The 19,469-nt window shown below is 42.2% G+C and overlaps 3 protein-coding genes across 3 annotated transcripts; 1 reads left to right on the top strand and 2 right to left on the bottom strand.

The window, feature by feature from the left end:
• The first annotated feature begins 495 nt into the window (after nucleotides 1-495).
• On the top strand, nucleotides 496-3,613 carry LOC118283488 (glutathione S-transferase omega-1). Its single transcript, XM_035605512.2, has 6 exons — nucleotides 496-705; nucleotides 1,981-2,089; nucleotides 2,193-2,415; nucleotides 2,531-2,632; nucleotides 2,811-2,917; nucleotides 3,139-3,613. Exons 1-6 carry the CDS (start codon nucleotides 678-680, stop codon nucleotides 3,287-3,289), a joined length of 720 nt encoding a protein of 239 aa, XP_035461405.1. The 5' UTR covers nucleotides 496-677; the 3' UTR covers nucleotides 3,290-3,613.
• Nucleotides 2,941-8,645, bottom strand: LOC118283486 (inositol 1,4,5-trisphosphate receptor interacting protein). Its single transcript, XM_035605507.2, has 2 exons — nucleotides 8,211-8,645; nucleotides 2,941-5,865 (listed from the first exon to the last, which is right to left on the bottom strand). Exon 2 carries the CDS (start codon nucleotides 5,799-5,801, stop codon nucleotides 4,188-4,190), a length of 1,614 nt encoding a protein of 537 aa, XP_035461400.2. The 5' UTR covers nucleotides 5,802-5,865; nucleotides 8,211-8,645; the 3' UTR covers nucleotides 2,941-4,187.
• Nucleotides 8,646-12,039: 3,394 nt separating this feature from the next.
• On the bottom strand, nucleotides 12,040-19,025 carry fas (Fas cell surface death receptor). Its single transcript, XM_035605518.2, has 9 exons — nucleotides 18,367-19,025; nucleotides 16,993-17,132; nucleotides 15,761-15,895; nucleotides 14,695-14,812; nucleotides 14,374-14,444; nucleotides 14,190-14,294; nucleotides 13,995-14,044; nucleotides 13,628-13,646; nucleotides 12,040-12,945 (listed from the first exon to the last, which is right to left on the bottom strand). Exons 1-9 carry the CDS (start codon nucleotides 18,438-18,440, stop codon nucleotides 12,650-12,652), a joined length of 1,008 nt encoding a protein of 335 aa, XP_035461411.1. The 5' UTR covers nucleotides 18,441-19,025; the 3' UTR covers nucleotides 12,040-12,649.
• Nucleotides 19,026-19,469: the final 444 nt, after the last annotated feature.

Below are 19,469 nucleotides of genomic sequence, written 5' to 3'. Positions count from 1 at the left end.
ATCTGCTGCTTGATGTCACCTTTGTGTCGAGGAATTTCTCCCATCTCCTGAGAAACTGCAAAGATGAGTGTTCTCATGCACTATGCAAGGTCATCTTATCTGTGGCAGGCAGGGAGAGTCGATGGGTAGCTGGAGGCTGTCTTTTTTTTTCTCTCTTCCCAATCATAATCTGCTTAGGGCAGCAAAATGGCTAGAGACGGCCCTGCAGTAAAGTGTAGAAACCTTAGGACTGCTGAATAGTTAAAACTACACACATTCAAATTCAACATTTGTCACCATCACCACAAAAAACAAACGAGCAGTTTGGTTTTTGGGGGCCTCAAAATGACTTCATCTCAAATGAGGGACACATTTTACAGATTACTGCCCACCACGACATGTTGCCTGTTGAAATGCCAGCAAAGGGCCACTGTTACCAGTCAAATGCAGTTTTCCACCTGCCAAGAAGTGACGAGACCGATAAACAGATAAAAATACTGAGGCTGCGCGCGCTCCCGCGAACGGCGAGCACGACACCGACCGATACCGGAAGTAGATGGTAAAAGGAATCAGTCGCAAAGGCAACTCGGTGCACGGTGCAGCGTCTTCTCTGTCGTCCGGAGGACTTTTCCCGCTCGCGTCGACACTGAGACCCCTTACACACTCGACCTCATCCACCGGCTGAAGGGCAAACAAACATGTCGACTGAAAAGTGTTTCGCCAAAGGTAGGACGAGCAGCGCGCACTCGGCCATCTGCAGCGCGCCACGGAGCAGGGGGAACCTTTATATCCCTCCGGATAGAAATGAATATATTCAACTACATTGATATGAATCTTTTGAATGAACTATACATTATTTTGTGATCATGTTTTCGAAATCTTATGTCTAAGTGACTGCCAGCTAAATGTAAATAAATACATGTAGTGAGTTCACCTGTGAATCACTACCTCCACCGAGGAAGTTACGCAATCGGTTCGGTTTGCCTGGACAACTCCAAGAAGTTATGGACGGATTTGCATGATCTTTGGAGTCAATGATAGGCCGCGGCAACATGTGATAACATTCCCCAAGATGGGGAAGATTGACGGGAGTGAGTGAGTGAATGAGCTCTGGCAGAGACTGGGTCCAGCGGCGTGCAGCGACTCATTGTGGATCACATGAGGAAATGCAACTGTGGCCTCAGTGACCTGAAGTAACCCCAGGAGTGCTTCAGGTTCACTTTTGAGTTTGTAAAGAAAATAACAGCCGATTTTTTTTTCCTTTTCACATGTTAATTACGTGATTATTTCTGATTAGGAGGTATTTCAGGATGCTTTACAGAATATATATGGATAACACCGATGTATAAGCGCCTGAGGTTTTAAAGCATCGTGATGCAAAATGTACTCTTTTAAAGATTGTAATCATATGTAGTATGTTATTGGGTTGTTGTTATTGATTGATTGCCGTGGCTGCAGCATCGAAACGATGATTGACGTGTACTGTAACAATGCATCATCCTTAAATAGTTATACAAATAATTGTTTTGAAATGTAGAATATTAATCTATAAAGAAACTGATAGCTGCAAATTAGCTATTACAATTTTCCTCTGTCAAATTTAAGCACAAAGACGCATGAAATGGAAACACTGGTGTACGAGTACATCCAAAATGTACTCAAGCACAGAACTTGAGTAAATTATTTTACTTCCCAAAACATAATAAAAAAAATTGAAGTGCCCAAAATAAAAGCCAGTTACCTTTTTTCATCCTCCACTTGCTGCCTTTTTATAAACGTATACTATAATGTACATGTCCAGATAGTCCAGTATCTGATGCTAATAAACTCTAAATGCATATGAAGTAGATGGGAAGCCCAATAGTAAGTAAGCACATCAAGTGTATAAATGTAAATTGTCCTTTTAAAGCTTTAATGGTAGCAAACATAAATCAGCATGATGTCTTAGTTTGTCATGTATGGAAAATTAATTAAAACTCTTGTTTTCTCCTTACCTTTCAGGAAGCGCTGCACCAGGTCCAGTACCCCAGGGAAACATCAGGTTTTACAGCATGAGATTCTGCCCATTTGCCCAGAGAACCAAATTAGTGCTGAATGCCAAAGGAATCAAGTAAAGAAACACTTTTATCATACTTGATTTTAAACTATTTAATTACTTATCCTGACACATGAAATGACTGTCCTCTGCACTTTTGATAAACCTTTTCTTTCAGACATGACACCGTCAACATCAACCTGAAAGATAAACCTGACTGGTTCCTTGAGAAGAATCCTCTTGGTCTTGTCCCAACACTGGAGACACCTGCTGGTGAGGTGATCTACGAGTCTCCCATCACCTGCGATTACCTGGATGAAGTTTACCCTGAGAAGAAGCTGCTTCCTTCCTCTCCCTTCGGTAAAGCTCAACAGAGGATGATGCTGGAGCATTTTTCTAAGGTATATTTTATGAAAAGAAAAAAAAAATGCCTCTACATCTTTGGGGTTTTGTTTAGTGAACATGTCTAAAGTCATCATCACCAAATAACCATATTAAGGCCTCTGCTTTCTACAGGTAATACCATACTTTCGCAAGATCCCAGCAGGAAGGAATAATGGCGAGGATGTCTCAGGTTTGGAAGCTGAACTCAAAGAGAAGTTTGCCAAATTTAACAAGGTAGGTTGCAAAGTCTTGTTTTTTATGCATTCACTAGATATGTAATCTGAGTGTGAGGGCAACTGTCATTGTCTGTGGATTTATTTTTAAAATGTCAAAGATAACGAGTGAACGGAGCTCATCCACGTGTCCCTCTGCAATCACTATACATTAAGTGTATTTAATGTTTATTCTTCAGGACCTGGTTAAGAGGAAGACAAAGTTCTTTGGTGGCGAGTCCATCACAATGATCGACTACATGATGTGGCCATTTTTTGAGAGGCTGGAGATCTTTGAACTACAACAGTAAGTAATAATCTCTCGAGACATTGAAAAATAAACACGTTTTATTTATGGAAGCATTTAAAGACCATTGAAAGCAGAAAAATTACAAAAAGGTACAATAGAAAACTAAGACAAGTGAACCGTCTTCTTTATAGTCTTTCATTCCTGACGTGTGATTGATGTTCACATGCCGTAGTTCTGTAAGTATTACGTGAATTATTCGATTCCCTTTGTCTTTGCAGCTGCCTTAATGACGCACCTGAGCTGAAGAAGTGGATAGAGTGCATGTCGGAGGACCCAACTGTCAAGGCCACCAGGCACAGTGTGGACACCTACAAGGGCTTTTACAAGTCCTACATTGAGGGGAACCCCAACTATGACTATGGCCTGTAGAAAATACTGACCAAAAACTCAAAACCGTCCATTTATATTCATGTTTTTGGTGATGGTTATTGTGGAGCCATGTAGGATTTTTGTAATGCAAAACATACAAGAGTAAAATATGGTGAGTTAACACTTAACGGATACATCTGAAGGGAGAAATGTGCTTGTATTTTTAGAATATCAAATCATTATAATGGGAATGAGGTACAGTAATAGTATGATTCCAGATGTTTTCAAAGACATCTCAGAGTGTGGCACTTTTTCTATAGATGGATGTAATGACTGATTCAGAATTTTCAATTACAATAAAAATGTTACAATGTTTTCCCTGAAGGGTGGTACCGTTTAATAAACTGGAGCTCATTCCAAAAACATTTATCATTTGAATCAGAAAAAATGGTAGACGCTAAATGAAATTTTGCTCTGTAACAAGCAGTAAAAAAAACAATACACATGTAACAGCTGCCTTCAGATTCGCAACAGTATGAATGAAAGCAAAAACACTGTTTGGTAAATTCCTCATTTAGATTGGCATAATGAGGTATTTCTGTTAAAATGATTATCCTTCATGTCACTGAGTTGTTGCTGATTTTTTTTAAGTGTAAGAACAGTCCTATAAAAAAGTTTTAATTATTATAGTACCCTATTTTGAGACTACATTTTACAAATAACAGAACCCAATGTTGAAATGCTGAATTAATGTATATGTATTAGCTGGAGGCCTTATTTTCAGCCTGAGAAGTCGAATGAAAGCAGCTGCAGCAAAACCACCACATGACCAGATCGCCACAACAGCAATAATTGTCTGTGCGCTTATTTTGGAAAGATTACACTTAGTTACGCTGAGTGATATTTCAAGACCTGCGAGGGTTGAAGGTTAGCAATAGTTCAGACTCTGAACATGACTTCACACTCTTTCACCTAGTCTGTGGTGTAAACCTCCATTTGATAAGTGAGGTGTGTACTCTTGTATGAGCACTGGTGCATTTCTCAACATCTCCTGAAAATGTCTGACCGTTGTCGCGTACAGCTCCGTCTGCAGCACCAGAGACCTGAACAGATTGATGGGATCTGCTTTTCCAATGATCCCGGGAAGCCGGACTTCCTCTGGCACTTTGCCGTTCCCAATCAGAACATGATGGAGCCTCTTCTCCTGCAGGCTCCTCTGCAGGAAGCAGAGCACATCGCGAAGCCTGTGCTCAACACTGTCCATGCCCCACACAGAGAGCCCTTTACTCAGCAGCAAGTGCAACAGAGCCGTCTTCAGGTGGTAGTTGGTAAGGGCGGTCTTTCCCGTGAGCCCTGTCTGCATTCTGTGTAGGAAAGTTACAATCTGAAGACAGTGTAAATGACAGGAATTCTGTGGAAGGATTTTTGTGAAATATTTCAGCAAATTCCTCTCGTACACGGCAAAAGAGAGGGGCCAGTGCGCGTCTGGAGAACTGTCACAATCTGACGGGAAGTGCGAGACAAAATAAGCATCTGTGTCCTCCAGCTGTACCACCGGTGTGACGTTCAGTACAATGACTTTCCCGGAACGGAAACGGATCTTCAGGGCACCGGCGGCATCCAAGTTGCGAAAAGTGACCTCAAAGTCATATTTGTGAGAGATGCGTCCCCACGCTTTGGTCACGGAGATCTGAAACCACTTCATGACTTGATCTTTGGCTAAGAGAGACGTGTTCTTGGAGCACAGTAGCTCGTCGGGACTGTGGTCCACCTCGACGGATTTGTTCCTGCCGTGCAACAGGCAAATCATGTCCTCTCCGAGGTTGGCGGAGCCACAGAGACAGCCCTCCCCGCTCTCCCCAAACCTGGTCACCTTTATCTTGCCACAGCCCTGCACATCAGGAGGCATGTAGCTGCCGGGGCTGCACCACAGATGGAACTGGAAGGAGAATGGCTCGGGAGGCGAAAAAGGCACTAAAAGGTCGCACATTAGGGGCTTGCACACCTTCCAAGACTCAAACATGCTGCCGATCCCGACAAAGTCCCCGACTTCCATGTCTGCCTCCCCGTCACACACACTCCTGAGTGATTCTAGTAAATCGTCGGCAAAGCCCTCTACAAACTCCCTCACCCTCCAGTTTTCATGGGCTGAAGAGTAGGTGCATTTGTCACAGAAGTTTCTCAGGACATCTTTATCGAGTGTCACTGTCCGAGGGCTGACCGATCCACTCTCCGTAAATAGGTCTTCGTCCTCAGACGGCCGGATTTCTGCGTCAGCAAGATCCACCCTGCACATCTCTATGGTGAATAATATGATGAATGACACGGTGCTCCAAAAGTACCAACTATACCCTCCCTCCGAGCTGGTCTCCTCCTGCTGAGAGTCCTGCTGTGCGAGCTCTTGCTCCAGCTTGGCCTGCTCCATTTCCAGCCTCTGCTCATGCTCCCGCATTCGAGCCATCAGCTCCTCGTCCTGGTCCGGGAGCGTCGCGTTCTCTTGGGGAGATAGCAACGGATGGTTTAAAATGGCGGCAGCCACCACCACGCACACTCGTGCAATGGCCCCTTGCATCTTCGGCTAGTTTTAACACGTTTTTGGGCACCACGCAGACATCTTTGCAGCTGCAGCTCAGATCCTGAAACAGTAATATGAAATGGTTTTAGAGAAAAAAGTGGGTTAAGGAGAAAAATTAGCTTTGGTGTCCTGAATAAAGTATATATGAAATCATAGTCCAGATAAATATGAAAAGCACTCCACCCATTAGGAAGCACAGATTGTTTCTCTAAATATAGAGGCAGGGGCTGAGTGACGCACTCGTCCAGTGTCGGACTGTCGAACATGGAAGGAAGGAAGATCGAGCTCTTTAGAAGAGCATGACCCCTAAGTTTAGTTACCAACATTGTCCCCGTTACCATCCACATCATAATAAAACCTCGTAATAAAACCCTCCTTTCTCAAAAACAAAGTTTCTATACAGTGAAATTCAGCTTCTGATTGAAACAATGTGGAAAACGCCCACATTGACGTTATTATCTTCTTTCCTGCACGTCATCAGATAGCACAACGAGTAAAGCAATATATTGTGCAAAAGAGGAAATGACATAAGGTTATTGGTCACGCTCTTACTTTAAGTAGAATTGAAAACACTTTGAATGCTCGGGCGAGGGTTGACTGCACAACGTTTAAAATAACGGTAAATAATGCATTTAAAGTGGGAGGATATGAGGAGCTAGACGTACACGATGATATCAGTAAAGATCATGAGATTATTAAGTGTTCTCCGTCAGAGATGAGTATGAGAAGCCACAGGGGCGGGGGAACTTTCCCTGGGCATATTCACTGGGATACTATCCAACACTTACATGGCTCCGTCCATCATAACAAACATCGGGCCAGACAAGAGGCATATGCTTGAACTCATTTTTAAATCACTTAGGAACAGTGTTGGTACACTTGAAGGTAACGTTCAACATAATCAAAGACTGCATCTTTAGTTACTCACTTTTTCCATTAAAACAAGGTTTCAGTTACAGCTGCAGGGCTCACAACATTAATAGTGTAAAGAAGTAGCGAGAACCTTTATAGCGAGACAAACCTTTCAAATAAAAATAACTCCTGTTAAAGATTGATTTAACAGAAATACTTTTTTTTTTTTGCTTATTTAGGAATCATTTTTTACAATAAAAATGACAAGTGTTGGTTCCAGCTTCCCAGTTGTAATTTGATGTAGAAAAATGCACTTCTTTGGCTCTGATGCAGTCACTGTCACTACTCTCTGGACTTTAGCAATGTCCCACCATCAATGTTTGTTTGTTCAACTTCATAATAATGCTGCTTATAGCTCCCTGCAGCGTGTGTGTGTTAACGTCATGTTGAAAGTTCCTGTGAATTAAACATATGCTTTAAGGCATTTCAACAGAACTTTTTTGCGTTTAGAGTTGCGCCGTCTAAATTATGACACCTGACCCTTTTGTTTTTTTACTGCCATCAAATATCGGTTATCGGTCTGGTATAGGCCGGGAAAAGCCATATCGGTCGACCGCTAATTTGATGCTTTGTTTGGTCACACGTGATAACAAACTGAATATATTTGAGTTTTAGGTACTGCTGGTTGAATGAAAACCTGAAGCTAACATCTCATTGGGCTGTGGGAAAGTATAATGCAAGTACATTTCCTGACATTCAATAAGACAAAATTGATTAACTGGGACAAATGGAAGGAATCACTAGTCGCAGCTATTTGATAATGCTGGGCAGTGTTTCCCCTTAGGTTTACTGGTTGGGGCGGGTGGGTTAGGGTTCACGAATCACATTAAGTTTCATCCACATCTTTCATACAGGAATAAGGTGTATAAGGAAAGTGACCTGAAATGGTTTTCTATTTGAGATATATATATTAAAATCAATTTGACATTTCAGGGGGTAATTCAATGGTAGGGGAAACACTGCTGGGCATACCAATCATACTAATTAACTGCAGCTGTGTGTGTTAAGTGGTCTGCGTTAAACTTGTACTGAGCATGAACATGAACTGAACACATGAGGAAAAGTACGTGTAGAGTTAATGGCTGTTGACCGTGGTGGCGTTGACTGCGCCTGGTTACCGGGTGTAACGGAACAAATGAGCAGCCCGTCACCGTGTGTCACCGTGTGTGTGGAGTGGACACACCGCCAGCGGTTACGTCACCTCTCCTCCTCGGTTCCCCCAGCAACGACGACGACGACGCAGCGACCCGCTCATCGCGACGCAAACGCGGAGGAACACGCAACACAGACGCGACGAGTCACTCGCTGCTGTCGACCGGCCGCTGCTCCAAGCGACGATGTGCGAGGCAGACGTTAATAACCAACAGCAGGACCGCGCTGTTCTCGGGCAACTCAATTGCCCACAGTGTGGCAGCTTGGGCCGGCGATAGTCGGTGTGCGAGTCGACAGCGGCGCGTACAGAAGAGCGAGTTCAAAAAAAAAAAAAGCACCTACCTCTGCTCGGTTCTCCGGTCCGGGTTCATGGCGGTGAGCTCCGCGAGGCGGGCTGACATGCGGTGGAAGCGGCTCCGTCTCCGAACTCATCGACGACGGAAGAGCCTCACAGCTTCTTCCCCCCTCCTCCTCATTTCCTGACTGTGCGGCTCCACCCATAGAAACAGACACCGCCCGCAGCTTCCTCTGCTCGACCCTGAAATAGGTTCCTGCGAGCTACGGGGCAGAGCTTTTAATTCCACGGTGAATTAAAATACACGAGTGTTGTGCACAAAGTGTTTTACTTGATGCGGACAGAAGGAAAAAAACAAAACATTAAGCTTGTGGAGGAGTATGACTTCTACATGTCATGATTTAGAGTCCTGTTCGTCAGACTCAGCTAAAATGGAATAATTGATGGAGGGGATGCTGATTAAGGAAGACGGAAACTGTGGATGTCTTAAGCAGAAGTATTTATTATACGAGCTCAATATTGAGGAGACTTCCGGTTCACAATGTTCGGTGTCCCAAGATAGTCTGCCCGTTCCTGGTCTCTGCAGTGTATTTAGTTTAAGGTAATGTCGTCATTTCCCCGCTATGACACCTCCAGTGAGACATCAGCTGCTCAATGATTGTTTTGGCTTGCCGTAGATAAGATGAACTTGCTTGCTGCCTGAGAAGACTATTCTTAGAGAGGATTGACGGAAATTCCAACAATAATTCTTCTACTTTATTTACAAAGTGGTACAGACCAAAGTAATGACACGGGAAATGCTTCGGAACTTGCCTGAGAAATATTACATGTTTTCAGGAGTTGTTCAGCATCAACGTCATTCAATGACAGTTGTCGGAACATCTAATATCGCACATGGCCAAAGGAAACTGTGATAGCTAATTCTTTTTATCAAATAGAGGCTCAAGTTGTTGTCTCATTACTGATAGATATGTTATCATAATCAGACAGACTAAAATAATAAACGAATTGACTCCAAACATTTTCTACTAAGTATCTTTTATTGGCTATTACAAATACAACATATTTGGTTACACTACACACAATAATGAGGTTGAATTAAGCCGTACTTACGTTCCGTCTGGCCATTGGACTGGGGCTGGAACCTGGAGGACAGACTGACCTTGGCTCCAAGCTGTCCACAGAACTCCTTCCAGAAAACAGTCGAACTGGGGTCCTCCATCTGATACCACGTCGACAGGGAGACCATGAAGTCGGAAGACGTGGAGGAGAACCAACCTGGCTGTCTCTTTGGCTGAGGGGAGTTAAGGCAGGGGCACACAATGGGCCATCTTGCTGAACTGGTCTACCACAGTGAGGATGGTCGTGTTGCCGTCAGATGGGGGTAGACTGGTGACAAAATCTAGTGATATGTTGGACCAAGGGCGATGTGGCACGGAGAGTCTGTAGGAAGCCAGCTGGAGCCTGGCAAGATTACTTGTCCTGGTTACAAACTGGGCAGGCGTTTACAAAGGGTAGACCACCAGAACCGCTGAAGGAGGATGTCACAGGTTCTTTGGATCCCCGGGTGAAAGGTGAGCTTGGAGACGTGGGCCCACTGGAGAACGTCAGACCTCAGGGTTTGTGGAACGAATAGACGGTTAGGGGGGCAAGCACTGGGTCCAGGTTGACCCTCAGTGGCCAAATGTTGAGATAAGACCACTCCCAAGTCGGAGGCATCCACTTCCACCACAAACTGACATTCAGGATCGGGTACCTGGAGGATGGGAGCGGAGGTGAACTGGGACTTGAGGGTCAGAAAGGCCTTTTTCTGCAGCCTGAGTCCAGAGGAAGGGGACCTTGGAGGAGGTGAGAGCTGTGAGAGGGGCGGCAATGGAGCTGTAGTTGCGGATGAAACGCGGTAGAAATTAGCGAACCCCAGGAACCGTTCCAACTGCTTGCGGGAGTCCCGAATTGACCAGAAGGTTACCCCCGATACTCTGGCCGGATCCATCTGCATACTGCCCTGGCCCACAATGTACCCCAGGAAGGGGACGGAAGTGGCGTGAGACTCACACTTCTCGGCCTTCATGAAGAGGGAGTTCTCCAGAAGACGCTGCAAGAGTCTGTGCTTGGTTAAAAGCTGCTGCTTCATGTCGCTAGAGGACATTCTCAATCCTCTCGAAGCGACTTCATGGTGACGACGTGTCTGCTGGGTCCATAACTGGCCAGATTGTACTGTCACGGGGGGGGGGGGGGGGGGGGGGGGGGTGAACCCAAGAGTAGTACACCACGGGGAGAGTTGGCAATGTCCTTTATTGCAGCAGACCAGCAGGTTGGCAGAGAAAACAGGCTAAAGGCAGCTTGTAGCATATACCAGGCGAGGAGCAGGCACCCAGGAGCAGTCCAGATGACCGGGGCGTAACACAGCTTAGAGTCTGTAAAATGAGGCAAATTACAGCATTGATGGCTGGAAACTCACGACAATGAGCAGGTACGGGGAGAAGCCAGGCCGCCGAGGAGACAGGCAGACAGTGCTCTAGAAACACACTGACAAAGCTTGTAGTTGGGGACAGAAGGCAGAGGTGTTTACCGTGGCAGAGACGAGGCAGGGAAGTCGGGGTGAAGAAGGGTCAAAATCAGTCCAAACGCTGGAAAGTCTGCAATCGATGCAAAGAACAATCTGGCACTGAGTCTGTGAACTGGAGGCTTATATACACTTGGTTTGATTGTGGATGAGATGCAGCTGAGAGACCAGGTGAGGGGAATGAACTAATGAGGTGGGTGTGGCTGGCTGGCAGATAGGAGCAGAGGTGGGGTGAGTGGACTTGGTTTTGGTTATTTAATTATTGCAAATTTGTTGGGTGGTTAAACACCAAAGGACTACAACATCTGATATCCCGCGTTATTACCAAATGATGCGGCCCCTGTCTTGCAGAGGGGCCTGACGTGTCAATAGGGTTTGTGTGAGTGTGTATTTCACTGAGAAGACTACAATGGGGGGAAAACTACTAAGTTGTGGACATGCTCTTATTTTTCTTAAGCTTTGCACACACTTTAAAAAGCAACAAACGCAGTTGCATATAAATTCTGCATTGGCAAGAATTAATCTTATGTATCAATTACAGAAAGAAGAAAACAGTTAGTTGATGGCGGTTAAGTGGACCGGGTGCAAGAGAGTGATTGTTTGGTATGTTGCTGATTTCAACAGTTACTTTAACTGAGATGCTTGAAAATGTAAACAAGTTGTATAAGTTGTGCCTTGATCTGTGATGGTTATAATATAAACTATCTCTGCCAATACTGGAAATGGCACAATTACAAAATAACAACCAACACAAGATAACATTGTTATTACATGACGGTATAAGCAGCTGCAGTGTTTGTTAAAAGAAAAACTTTGGATCCACAAGGTGTTGCTTTATGCTCCAGCGAAGCAGACCAAAAGCAAACGACAGAACTGAGGGCAAGAACCACAACAATCACAACTATAGAAAATCGGTTTTCTATCAGCATTAGATGACCAAAGCTAACACAACAAGGAAGAAACCAAAAAGTGACACTAATTCCAGATTCATTCAGACTTATTGCACATTATATAATATGTAGCATCACTCACAAACAACATCCATATATCAGCAGAAGGCAAGCAAGTTTATTTGTATAGCACATTTCAACAACAACGCAATTCAAGTGCTTTACATAAAACATTAAAAGCAATTGGGAAAAAACATATAAAATCACAATAAATAATAAGGAATTAAAAAGAAAAGAAAAACATTTAAAAAAAATAAAAAGACAGGTGATAAAAGTTACAGTGCAGTACAAGAAATGCATAGATAGTATTTAATGAAAGGCAGCGGCAAACAAAATAGTCTTCAAACTTGATTTTTAAATAACAGAGTTGCAGCTGTCCTGCAGTTTTCTGGGAGTTTGTTCCAGATATGTGGAGCATAATAACTGAATGCTGCCTCTCCATGTTTAGTTCTGATTCTGGGGACAGAGAGAAGACCTGTCCCAGACGACCTGAGACGTCTGGATGGTTCGTAGCAGAGGATATGTTTGGCCCTAAACCATTCAGTGCTTTGTAAACCAACAATCGTATTTTGTAGTCCTCAGTGTAAAGATCTGAGGACTTGAGTAATATGATCTACAAGAATGGAGGTGTGATTCAGTGCATGGAGCGTGATCCATTTTTTGGTGGAGAATATTCCAGAAAACCTTTCAATCCAATTGAGAAGCAGATTATAATGATTGCCCCGTGCCATGCCTCTGTGACACCATTACATATCATCTTCGTCCCTACAAAAACCAAACCATTAATTCAGCTTTTTATGAAGTTTAAGTCTTTTCTAAAGACAGAGAAGACTCAAAACATAAAATTTCAAATCAGTAACTACAGCTCAGGCCTATCATGTCAAACATCTAAAAGGGTATCTTTCCAAAATAGTAATTTGCTCAATAGACAGCACGGCAAACATTAAAATACTGTTTACAATAGACACAATCAAACAGGATTGTTTGATGTAGCGGTGCTGTCATTTTGCAGTATCTCTTTCACCTTCTCTGCCTTGAAGTGTTTGTCGCTTTTTTGTAGGATTTCGATCAAGTCTTTTGAGGCACCCATGCCCTGTTTCTCCACCCATTTCACCAGGAGTTGGAGGGTCTGTTCCTCACTATTATTGGGGTGGTCCAGTTTACAAGAATCGATAGCAGTAGTTGATATCCCACTACGCATTGCTACATCCTTCATATCCTTCCAGCCAAGAATGGCTGCAATGTCAGGAAGGTGAAGATGGAGATCTGCAATCAATGAACAACACAGGGAATTAAGAATAGGGATTAATGCCACAAAGCACAACACAACTAATCACGTGGGGGCAATCTTGAGTTTAATGGATGATTTGAGACCTCAGAATCACTGCTCACGTCTTCAGTTGTTTGAGTGACGTTTGTTGTGCTACTTAGCAAATCAAACAAGCCAATCAGAGCTTAGTAGGAGGGGTTCAAACTGGGATGTCATCTTCCTGTGCCAGAGCCATAAAAATTACCACATCTTTCAAAAAAATAATTAAAAAGCAGAACAGAAAAACTGCCCCAAAATGGCAAAAAAAAAGAAGGTGTAGATGAGGTATAGTTTTTTGTAATGCGACAGATAGCTGATGACAATTTAGATCTGAAATTGTCAAATTGTCCTGCAACACGTTGACTGCACCTTGTCACAGTGCAAAGGTGTCAACAAATTAAGTCATTTCAGCAGGATACGTTGCTCCCGACTGATTGGTCAGGGTAAAACTAAATGACAACGAACCCTCCCACACAGAACCCAGATAAAACGGACACAGAATCAGAATCGATAATTAATGACATTAGATTTATATGCAAATTCTAATCAGCTATGTCATCCGACAGGCTCAAAACATAGAAAAAGCCACTAAACCTTACATAAACCTCAATTAAAGACATGTTGTTGCATTTTTCTTACCTTTAACAGGCAGAAACTCCTGAAAGGAAGAAAAATGAAATGTTGACACATTATTTTCAAGTCCACAGCAATAAAATAACAAGCTGCTTTCACTAGCTTTACAAATACTATTTGTCACACCACAGCAGAAGCACGCTAGATACAAGGATATTACAGGTTTCAGACAACTAACCTGCACATCCTAGAGAAAGGGGCAGCTATGCAAACATTAGAGGACAGATAGGAAAGAGTTTATCATACAAATATATGTCTATGTGTGACAAAGGTGGTGAGAAGACAGAAAAACTATGAAAAGCAGGATATAGTCCAAACATCTCAAAGCTGGTCAGAGATGAGTCGGAGAGCTTTACACTGTGGAATAACTCACCACTTCGGCTGGGTTGCCGTTTGTTTGGGCCGGGGTCAGATTTCTACTACCTTATGAGACAAATGATCAGAAAACAAACAATCAGACTATTTATGACAAGTGAATCTTTAACATACTTTGCCATTTCACTGAGAAACACATACTGTTCTAGTGCCCTCTGCTGGTCACTGGTTTTAAAGTAGGGGAAATACTCACGCATTTTTCTTCTTCTCACATACATGTAGTACAGTGCAGCTGCTATTAATATTGCAAATACTAGGATTGAGACAATTATGGCAGCTTTTTCCCCACTTTCTAGCCCTGAAACACAAACACATTATTTTTCTATTACAAACAAAAAGTTTGCCATTTCTGTTTTTTACAAATGACTAAAGCATACCTTCAGATCTTTCATTGCAGACTGTGTTGTTGGTAGCTGTGCAGTCTACTCTGACACCCTCAGTGCCACATCTGGAACCAAAAGGAAAACAAGTATGAGTGACAAAATGAATCTTGACTGCAAAAATGTAGCATTCATTTTTTCTCTCTAGTAGGCCTGTCACGATTATCTTTTTGTTGCACAATACATTGCCCCAGAAATTATTATTATTACTGAGTTCATATTCATGTATCATATGATAAATCAATAATGTCAATAATCTGATGAGACTTTTTTAAAAATTAAAAATGAGGAGAGAGAGAAAAACTTAAACGTACTTACATTCTACAAGCATGGCAGATTCTGCAATTTTCTGTGTCACTGATGCAAAAGTGGTCTTTTTGGCATCGACATTTAGCATTCCTGGCTGGGGTGCAGTTTTCCTCCTCCTCTAGATTAGCTAAAACAATGGAACAGGAGAAAGTGAGATATTGTGTTGCTTGTCAGTCTTACATTCCTACAATAACACTGGAGCTTAATCTTTCATACTGTAGTTGGCACCAAGATTAACTCTTTTTATTCTCTATTTCAAAATTTCCTCTGCGTACTGTATTCATTCATTATTCATTATATAAAGTAGGGATATCTCTGAGTGTGGAACTGATCAAGATTAGGGTTAAAACTAAATCATTTTCAATATCAATAACTCTGAACACAATTCTTTGGATTAATTGCTAAATTGAAAATTCAAAAAGTGTCAGAAAATAGTGAAATATATGCTAATCACATTTCCCCCACCAAAGTCCAAGCTGGTATCTTTAACGTGTTTTTTCTTTTCATTACACCAACTGACTGCACCCAAAGGCACTTAATCTATGATATAAACAAAACAACAAACAAAGCAGAAAATCATGAAATTTGAGATGCAGGGAATGTTTGGCATATTTGTTTGAAAATTTACTTCAACGTTACCTTATTCATCAGAATAATCAATCAATTAACTGACTAATCACTTAAGCTCTTATTGTGATTATTTGTATTTGTCCACATTAACACGAGGCTGAGACGACACTTCCTTCCTTTGCTATAGGTGGAGAAATTTTAATTACATTGTGGTAAGTATATGAAAGCATATAAGCATGCAAATGGAAGTAGAAATACTAATGCGAATTTGTCAGGTTGGTGCATCACTTCATCAGAACTACTGGGAAATAATATTGTACAATTTATACCTAGATATATAGATCTTATATAGATATATTAAAGGCTTGGTGTAATAACATCTGTACTTTCTTAGTGTGGCAAATCAAAACGCCTACAATGAAAATGTGAGGATATTTTTACCAACATCTGTGCTGTTTTGGTTAGTGAAAATCAAAGAGGCGGTGATATCCTATTCTGTTTGTACCGTCGGGGTGTTCACAGGATCTGCAGGGCTCACAGCGCTGCAGGGCGTTAGGATGACTGTTGTACGTCCCAGAATCACAGAGCACACATTTTCCATAATCGTCTGCAGCAGAGCAATGACTCTCCAGCCGCCGGCCTAAAGTACGGGGACACACGAGCCCCAGACAGGAAAGAAAAGTTTTGGTCAGTTTGGGCGAGCTGATGAAACACACACCCACATGCAAACATATTCTAAAAGTAGGCATGGCAGCAACCTAAATGAAAACGGCTCGAAATGCACATTTTTCTCAAAATCTTGCTAAACACGTTTGATGTCAGCTTTCTGCAGCAGCTTCAGATTTTGAGTGATGGGCCATGTTTTCAAGCTTTTCTTGAGGCCATAAGACAGAGTTTTTATATTTTTGTTAATACTATGATTACATTGCGCATATTTTTTCACTATGTAATGCATTTGATTTCAATCATAGTCTAACAAAGATAACTTGATGCCCCTGGCTCATTTTTCCCCCAGGGCCTCTGACATACAGTATCACATACAGTTTTATACTGTATGTTATATAATGCTCTTAATGTAATGTAAAATTATAATTAAGTATTTTTGGAAAATTTGCACACAACTCTGGTTTACAGACAGGTGACAATGGGTACATTTAAAACAATGATAAATGATAAATTATAAATGATGCTAACTACAACCAAGTCCAGTTGCTTCTGAGTCAACACCTTCATGGATAAAAATGCTAAAAACATATAAAACGGATTTGGTGTGGTTTATGACAGAGTTTTACTATACTTAAACAAATCAAATGTCAGACTTTGTTAAAAAAAAAAAAGCTAGAGTCCAGTGTCATCCCTTGTGTCTTCAATCCAAGATGGATTTGAAAATGTTATAATTTAAGCACTGAATCAATAACATGTTTTCCAAGAAACTGGGGCACGCATGGAAGAAGATCACTACAGTGGTGGAAGAACTCAGATATTTTACTTAAGTAAAAGTATATAAGAACAATTAGCTAAAAGTTCCTGTTGTGCAGTAAAATGTCACTTGGATGATTAATTATGGCATCTCACATCATTACACTGTCGACAAAGTGTAAAAGGACACCACAGCAAAAAAAAATTGTTTGGGAATCAGTGGTTTAATGATTTTCATTAAAGGATAACATATACCATCCCTTATTATTCCCCTACAGCCATTCAAGTCCAAATGTCTAGTCAACCGCTGACACTCACCAGCAGCACACAGACAACAGGTCCTCCCCTCGTGCTTGTAGGTGCCATCTGTGCACACCTGCCTTCTGTTACGGAACAGTCCTTTAACTGGGTGAAGGGAGACTTCCCCTTCAGTTTGAAATGAGGCCGAAAAATACGCCCTGGTGATCAGAGGGAAAAAAACAGTACGAACTTGAAAGTGAGGTGGTTACCAAAACATCTCAGTGAAAAACACTGGGGAGCGGAGTGTGGAGCGAGTGTGGGGCAACTAACCACAAGTACAACAGCGAAAGAAAGCATTTAGTAATCTCTAATGGCTTCTCTCCAGTCAATGTGACATTTATCGGTTGGAATCAATCGCAGTAAAAGTATTTATCACCTTACCTTAATAAACTTATGTCTGACTTATTTTAGCCCCCTGTGTAACATTTTTATCATTTTCTGTTTTTCGTTTTTTATTTATTGTATTTACTGTCTTTTTTTTTGTTTACTTCTGTTGTGTTCGTATTATATGGTACCTGAATTGCTTAAGTAAAAAAAACAATTATTCAAGCCTTCATATATATATATATATATATGTTGTAGGAGGTAGATGACTTATTACATGACAAAATGTGACTTGCACTATGTGAACCTTGTCTTTGTACTTGTGTTTGTAAGGTTCATTTAAATAAATTTGATCTTTTTTTTTATTTTTATAAATCTTTTAAAAATTTGATTGACTGAGTGCCTTGTTGTGGTGGTGACCAAGGCGGCGCTGGGCTCACCCCCGGCCCCTGAGGCCAAAGGTCCGCCGCTGCGCGACGGTTGATGAGAACCACACTGACAGCGGGTGTTCTACACCAGAGCGACCACCAGGGGCGACAACGATCACACCCGCCCACACGCACACACACACACACACACACACACGTGAAGCACTGACCACAGGCGGAACAAACGTGCGCTTAAAGCTTTAGAAAAAAAAAAGAAGGTGTTTTTAAACTGAATATTTGGAGAGAAAACACTTGGAGGACAAAACACTTGTAGTCTACTACTACTACAGTATAGTAAAAACTTTGGTTTTGACTGGCTGCTCCAGCTAGTGTCACAGTGTTAAAGAGCCGCGTCCTGTTCTTCGCTCTTGAAGGTTCCGGGGACTGTCTGCCACCGAAACAGCCCGGAACGCGGAAATGGCTGTTCAATTATGATCAAATAAAAGTCGCTTATCATACGTATTATCTTTCGGAGGCGCATCGACACTTGACTGACGGCTCTTGACTGACGGCTCGCCCTTGACCCCAGGTGTTGTGGCGGCGGTTTCCGAACACGCTTGACCCGCGACACAGCAGCTGCGTCGGGAAACGCCGCCATCTTTCCGAACTCCACATGTGCGAGATGCGCAACTTTACTCACAGTGACACCTGGGAGGAGAACAACACGAAGGCGAAAAGCAACGCGGTGAACCTGCTTGAGTCGGACGCCGTCATTGCCTTCGCGAGTTTCCCTGCACGCCGTGGTTCCCAGTGATCCGAGGAGCCGCTGTCTCTCTGGCGAGGCGGGGACTTTTCTCTTCTGTTGTTGTGCGTTTCACTTTCAGTTTGGGCACCAACGAAGAAAACCCGATGTCCGCTCGGACGGAATCTCTTTTCAGTCTTTTTTTCCAATTGTATAGCTACACAGGAACAAGAGATTGGCCTGAAACGTCCCCACAAAAAAATGACATGGCACTTTTCTATTTCTATTTATTCATATTCCTGCCTAAATGAGAGGAACTCTTATAAGCTTATATTTATAATATTGTTGGTCTAAAAGTAGGCTACTACATTTTATATACAGGGTAATATTCTACCGCCATCGGCTTATTGCCCGCCATGTGTGTGTTTGTAATTGCAGATTGTAAGCATACCAGTTTTCTTTTTCTAAAATACATAACTCTTTCTTTTGTTTTTATTGATTGTTTTGTCAGTAAAAAGGTCATAAAAGGCCAGTCACAGCTTCCCAGCGTCTTCAAATGTCTTTGGTTGATCTACGGACACAACAGTCACAAACTCAAAAGATATTCAGTTTCAAGTGATTCTGTATATGTCAATAAATGAAAAAATATCATGATTAATACAATAGTTATCAGCAAACTTTCTGTCAATCGACTACTAACTGTTTCATCACGGTGCCTTCAGTTGTAGCCACAGATCTGGACAAACTGAGTAGGATCTAGTGTTTCCTCGTGTCTTTATTATACAGTTGTTCATAATGTATCCCTTTTGCTGTGAGTCAACAGAGACCAACTGGTCTCGTGCATGCTGAACTCAATTAATGCCACTAGGAGGTGTTACCGCTCTTCGTTTGCTGTGATGGCTGCTGGGTTTCGCTCTGGCTGATGGGGGGTCCATCAATAAAATCAAATCTCTGAAGCAGTCTACTACTACAGTATAGTAAAACTTTGGTTTTGAAGGATTCACTGCAGAAGTTTAACCTTTGAAAAATAAGCAAATGGCAGGTCTGGATCTGATACTGAT

The sequence above is a fragment of the Scophthalmus maximus genome, chromosome 10 (genome assembly GCF_022379125.1).
Source record: "Scophthalmus maximus strain ysfricsl-2021 chromosome 10, ASM2237912v1, whole genome shotgun sequence".
In the NCBI taxonomy this organism is placed as follows: Eukaryota; Metazoa; Chordata; class Actinopteri; order Pleuronectiformes; family Scophthalmidae; genus Scophthalmus; species Scophthalmus maximus.
Note: the sequence above shows the minus strand (reverse complement) of the source record. Positions and strands in the feature narration are given on the sequence as shown.

What these genes read in the sequence shown, in the direction of transcription:
- LOC118283488 (XM_035605512.2), top strand. Translation starts at nt 678, where the DNA reads ATGTCGACTGAAAAGTGTTTCGCCAAAG. An exon ending in TGCTGGAGCATTTTTCTAAG is followed by an intron (nt 2,416 to 2,530) that starts GTATATTTTATG and finishes TGCTTTCTACAG; the next exon opens with GTAATACCATACTTTCGCAA. An exon ending in GAGATCTTTGAACTACAACA is followed by an intron (nt 2,918 to 3,138) that starts GTAAGTAATAAT and finishes TTGTCTTTGCAG; the next exon opens with CTGCCTTAATGACGCACCTG.
- LOC118283486 (XM_035605507.2), bottom strand. Translation starts at nt 5,801, where the DNA reads ATGCAAGGGGCCATTGCACGAGTGTGCGTGGTGGTGGCTGCCGCCATT.
- fas (XM_035605518.2), bottom strand. Translation starts at nt 18,440, where the DNA reads ATGACGGCGTCCGACTCAAGCAGGTTCACCGCGTTGCTTTTCGCCTTC. An exon ending in CTGTTGTCTGTGTGCTGCTG is followed by an intron (nt 15,896 to 16,992) that starts GTGAGTGTCAGC and finishes CCCGTACTTTAG; the next exon opens with GCCGGCGGCTGGAGAGTCAT. An exon ending in TGTGAGAAGAAGAAAAATGC is followed by an intron (nt 14,045 to 14,189) that starts GTGAGTATTTCC and finishes TTGTCTCATAAG; the next exon opens with GTAGTAGAAATCTGACCCCG.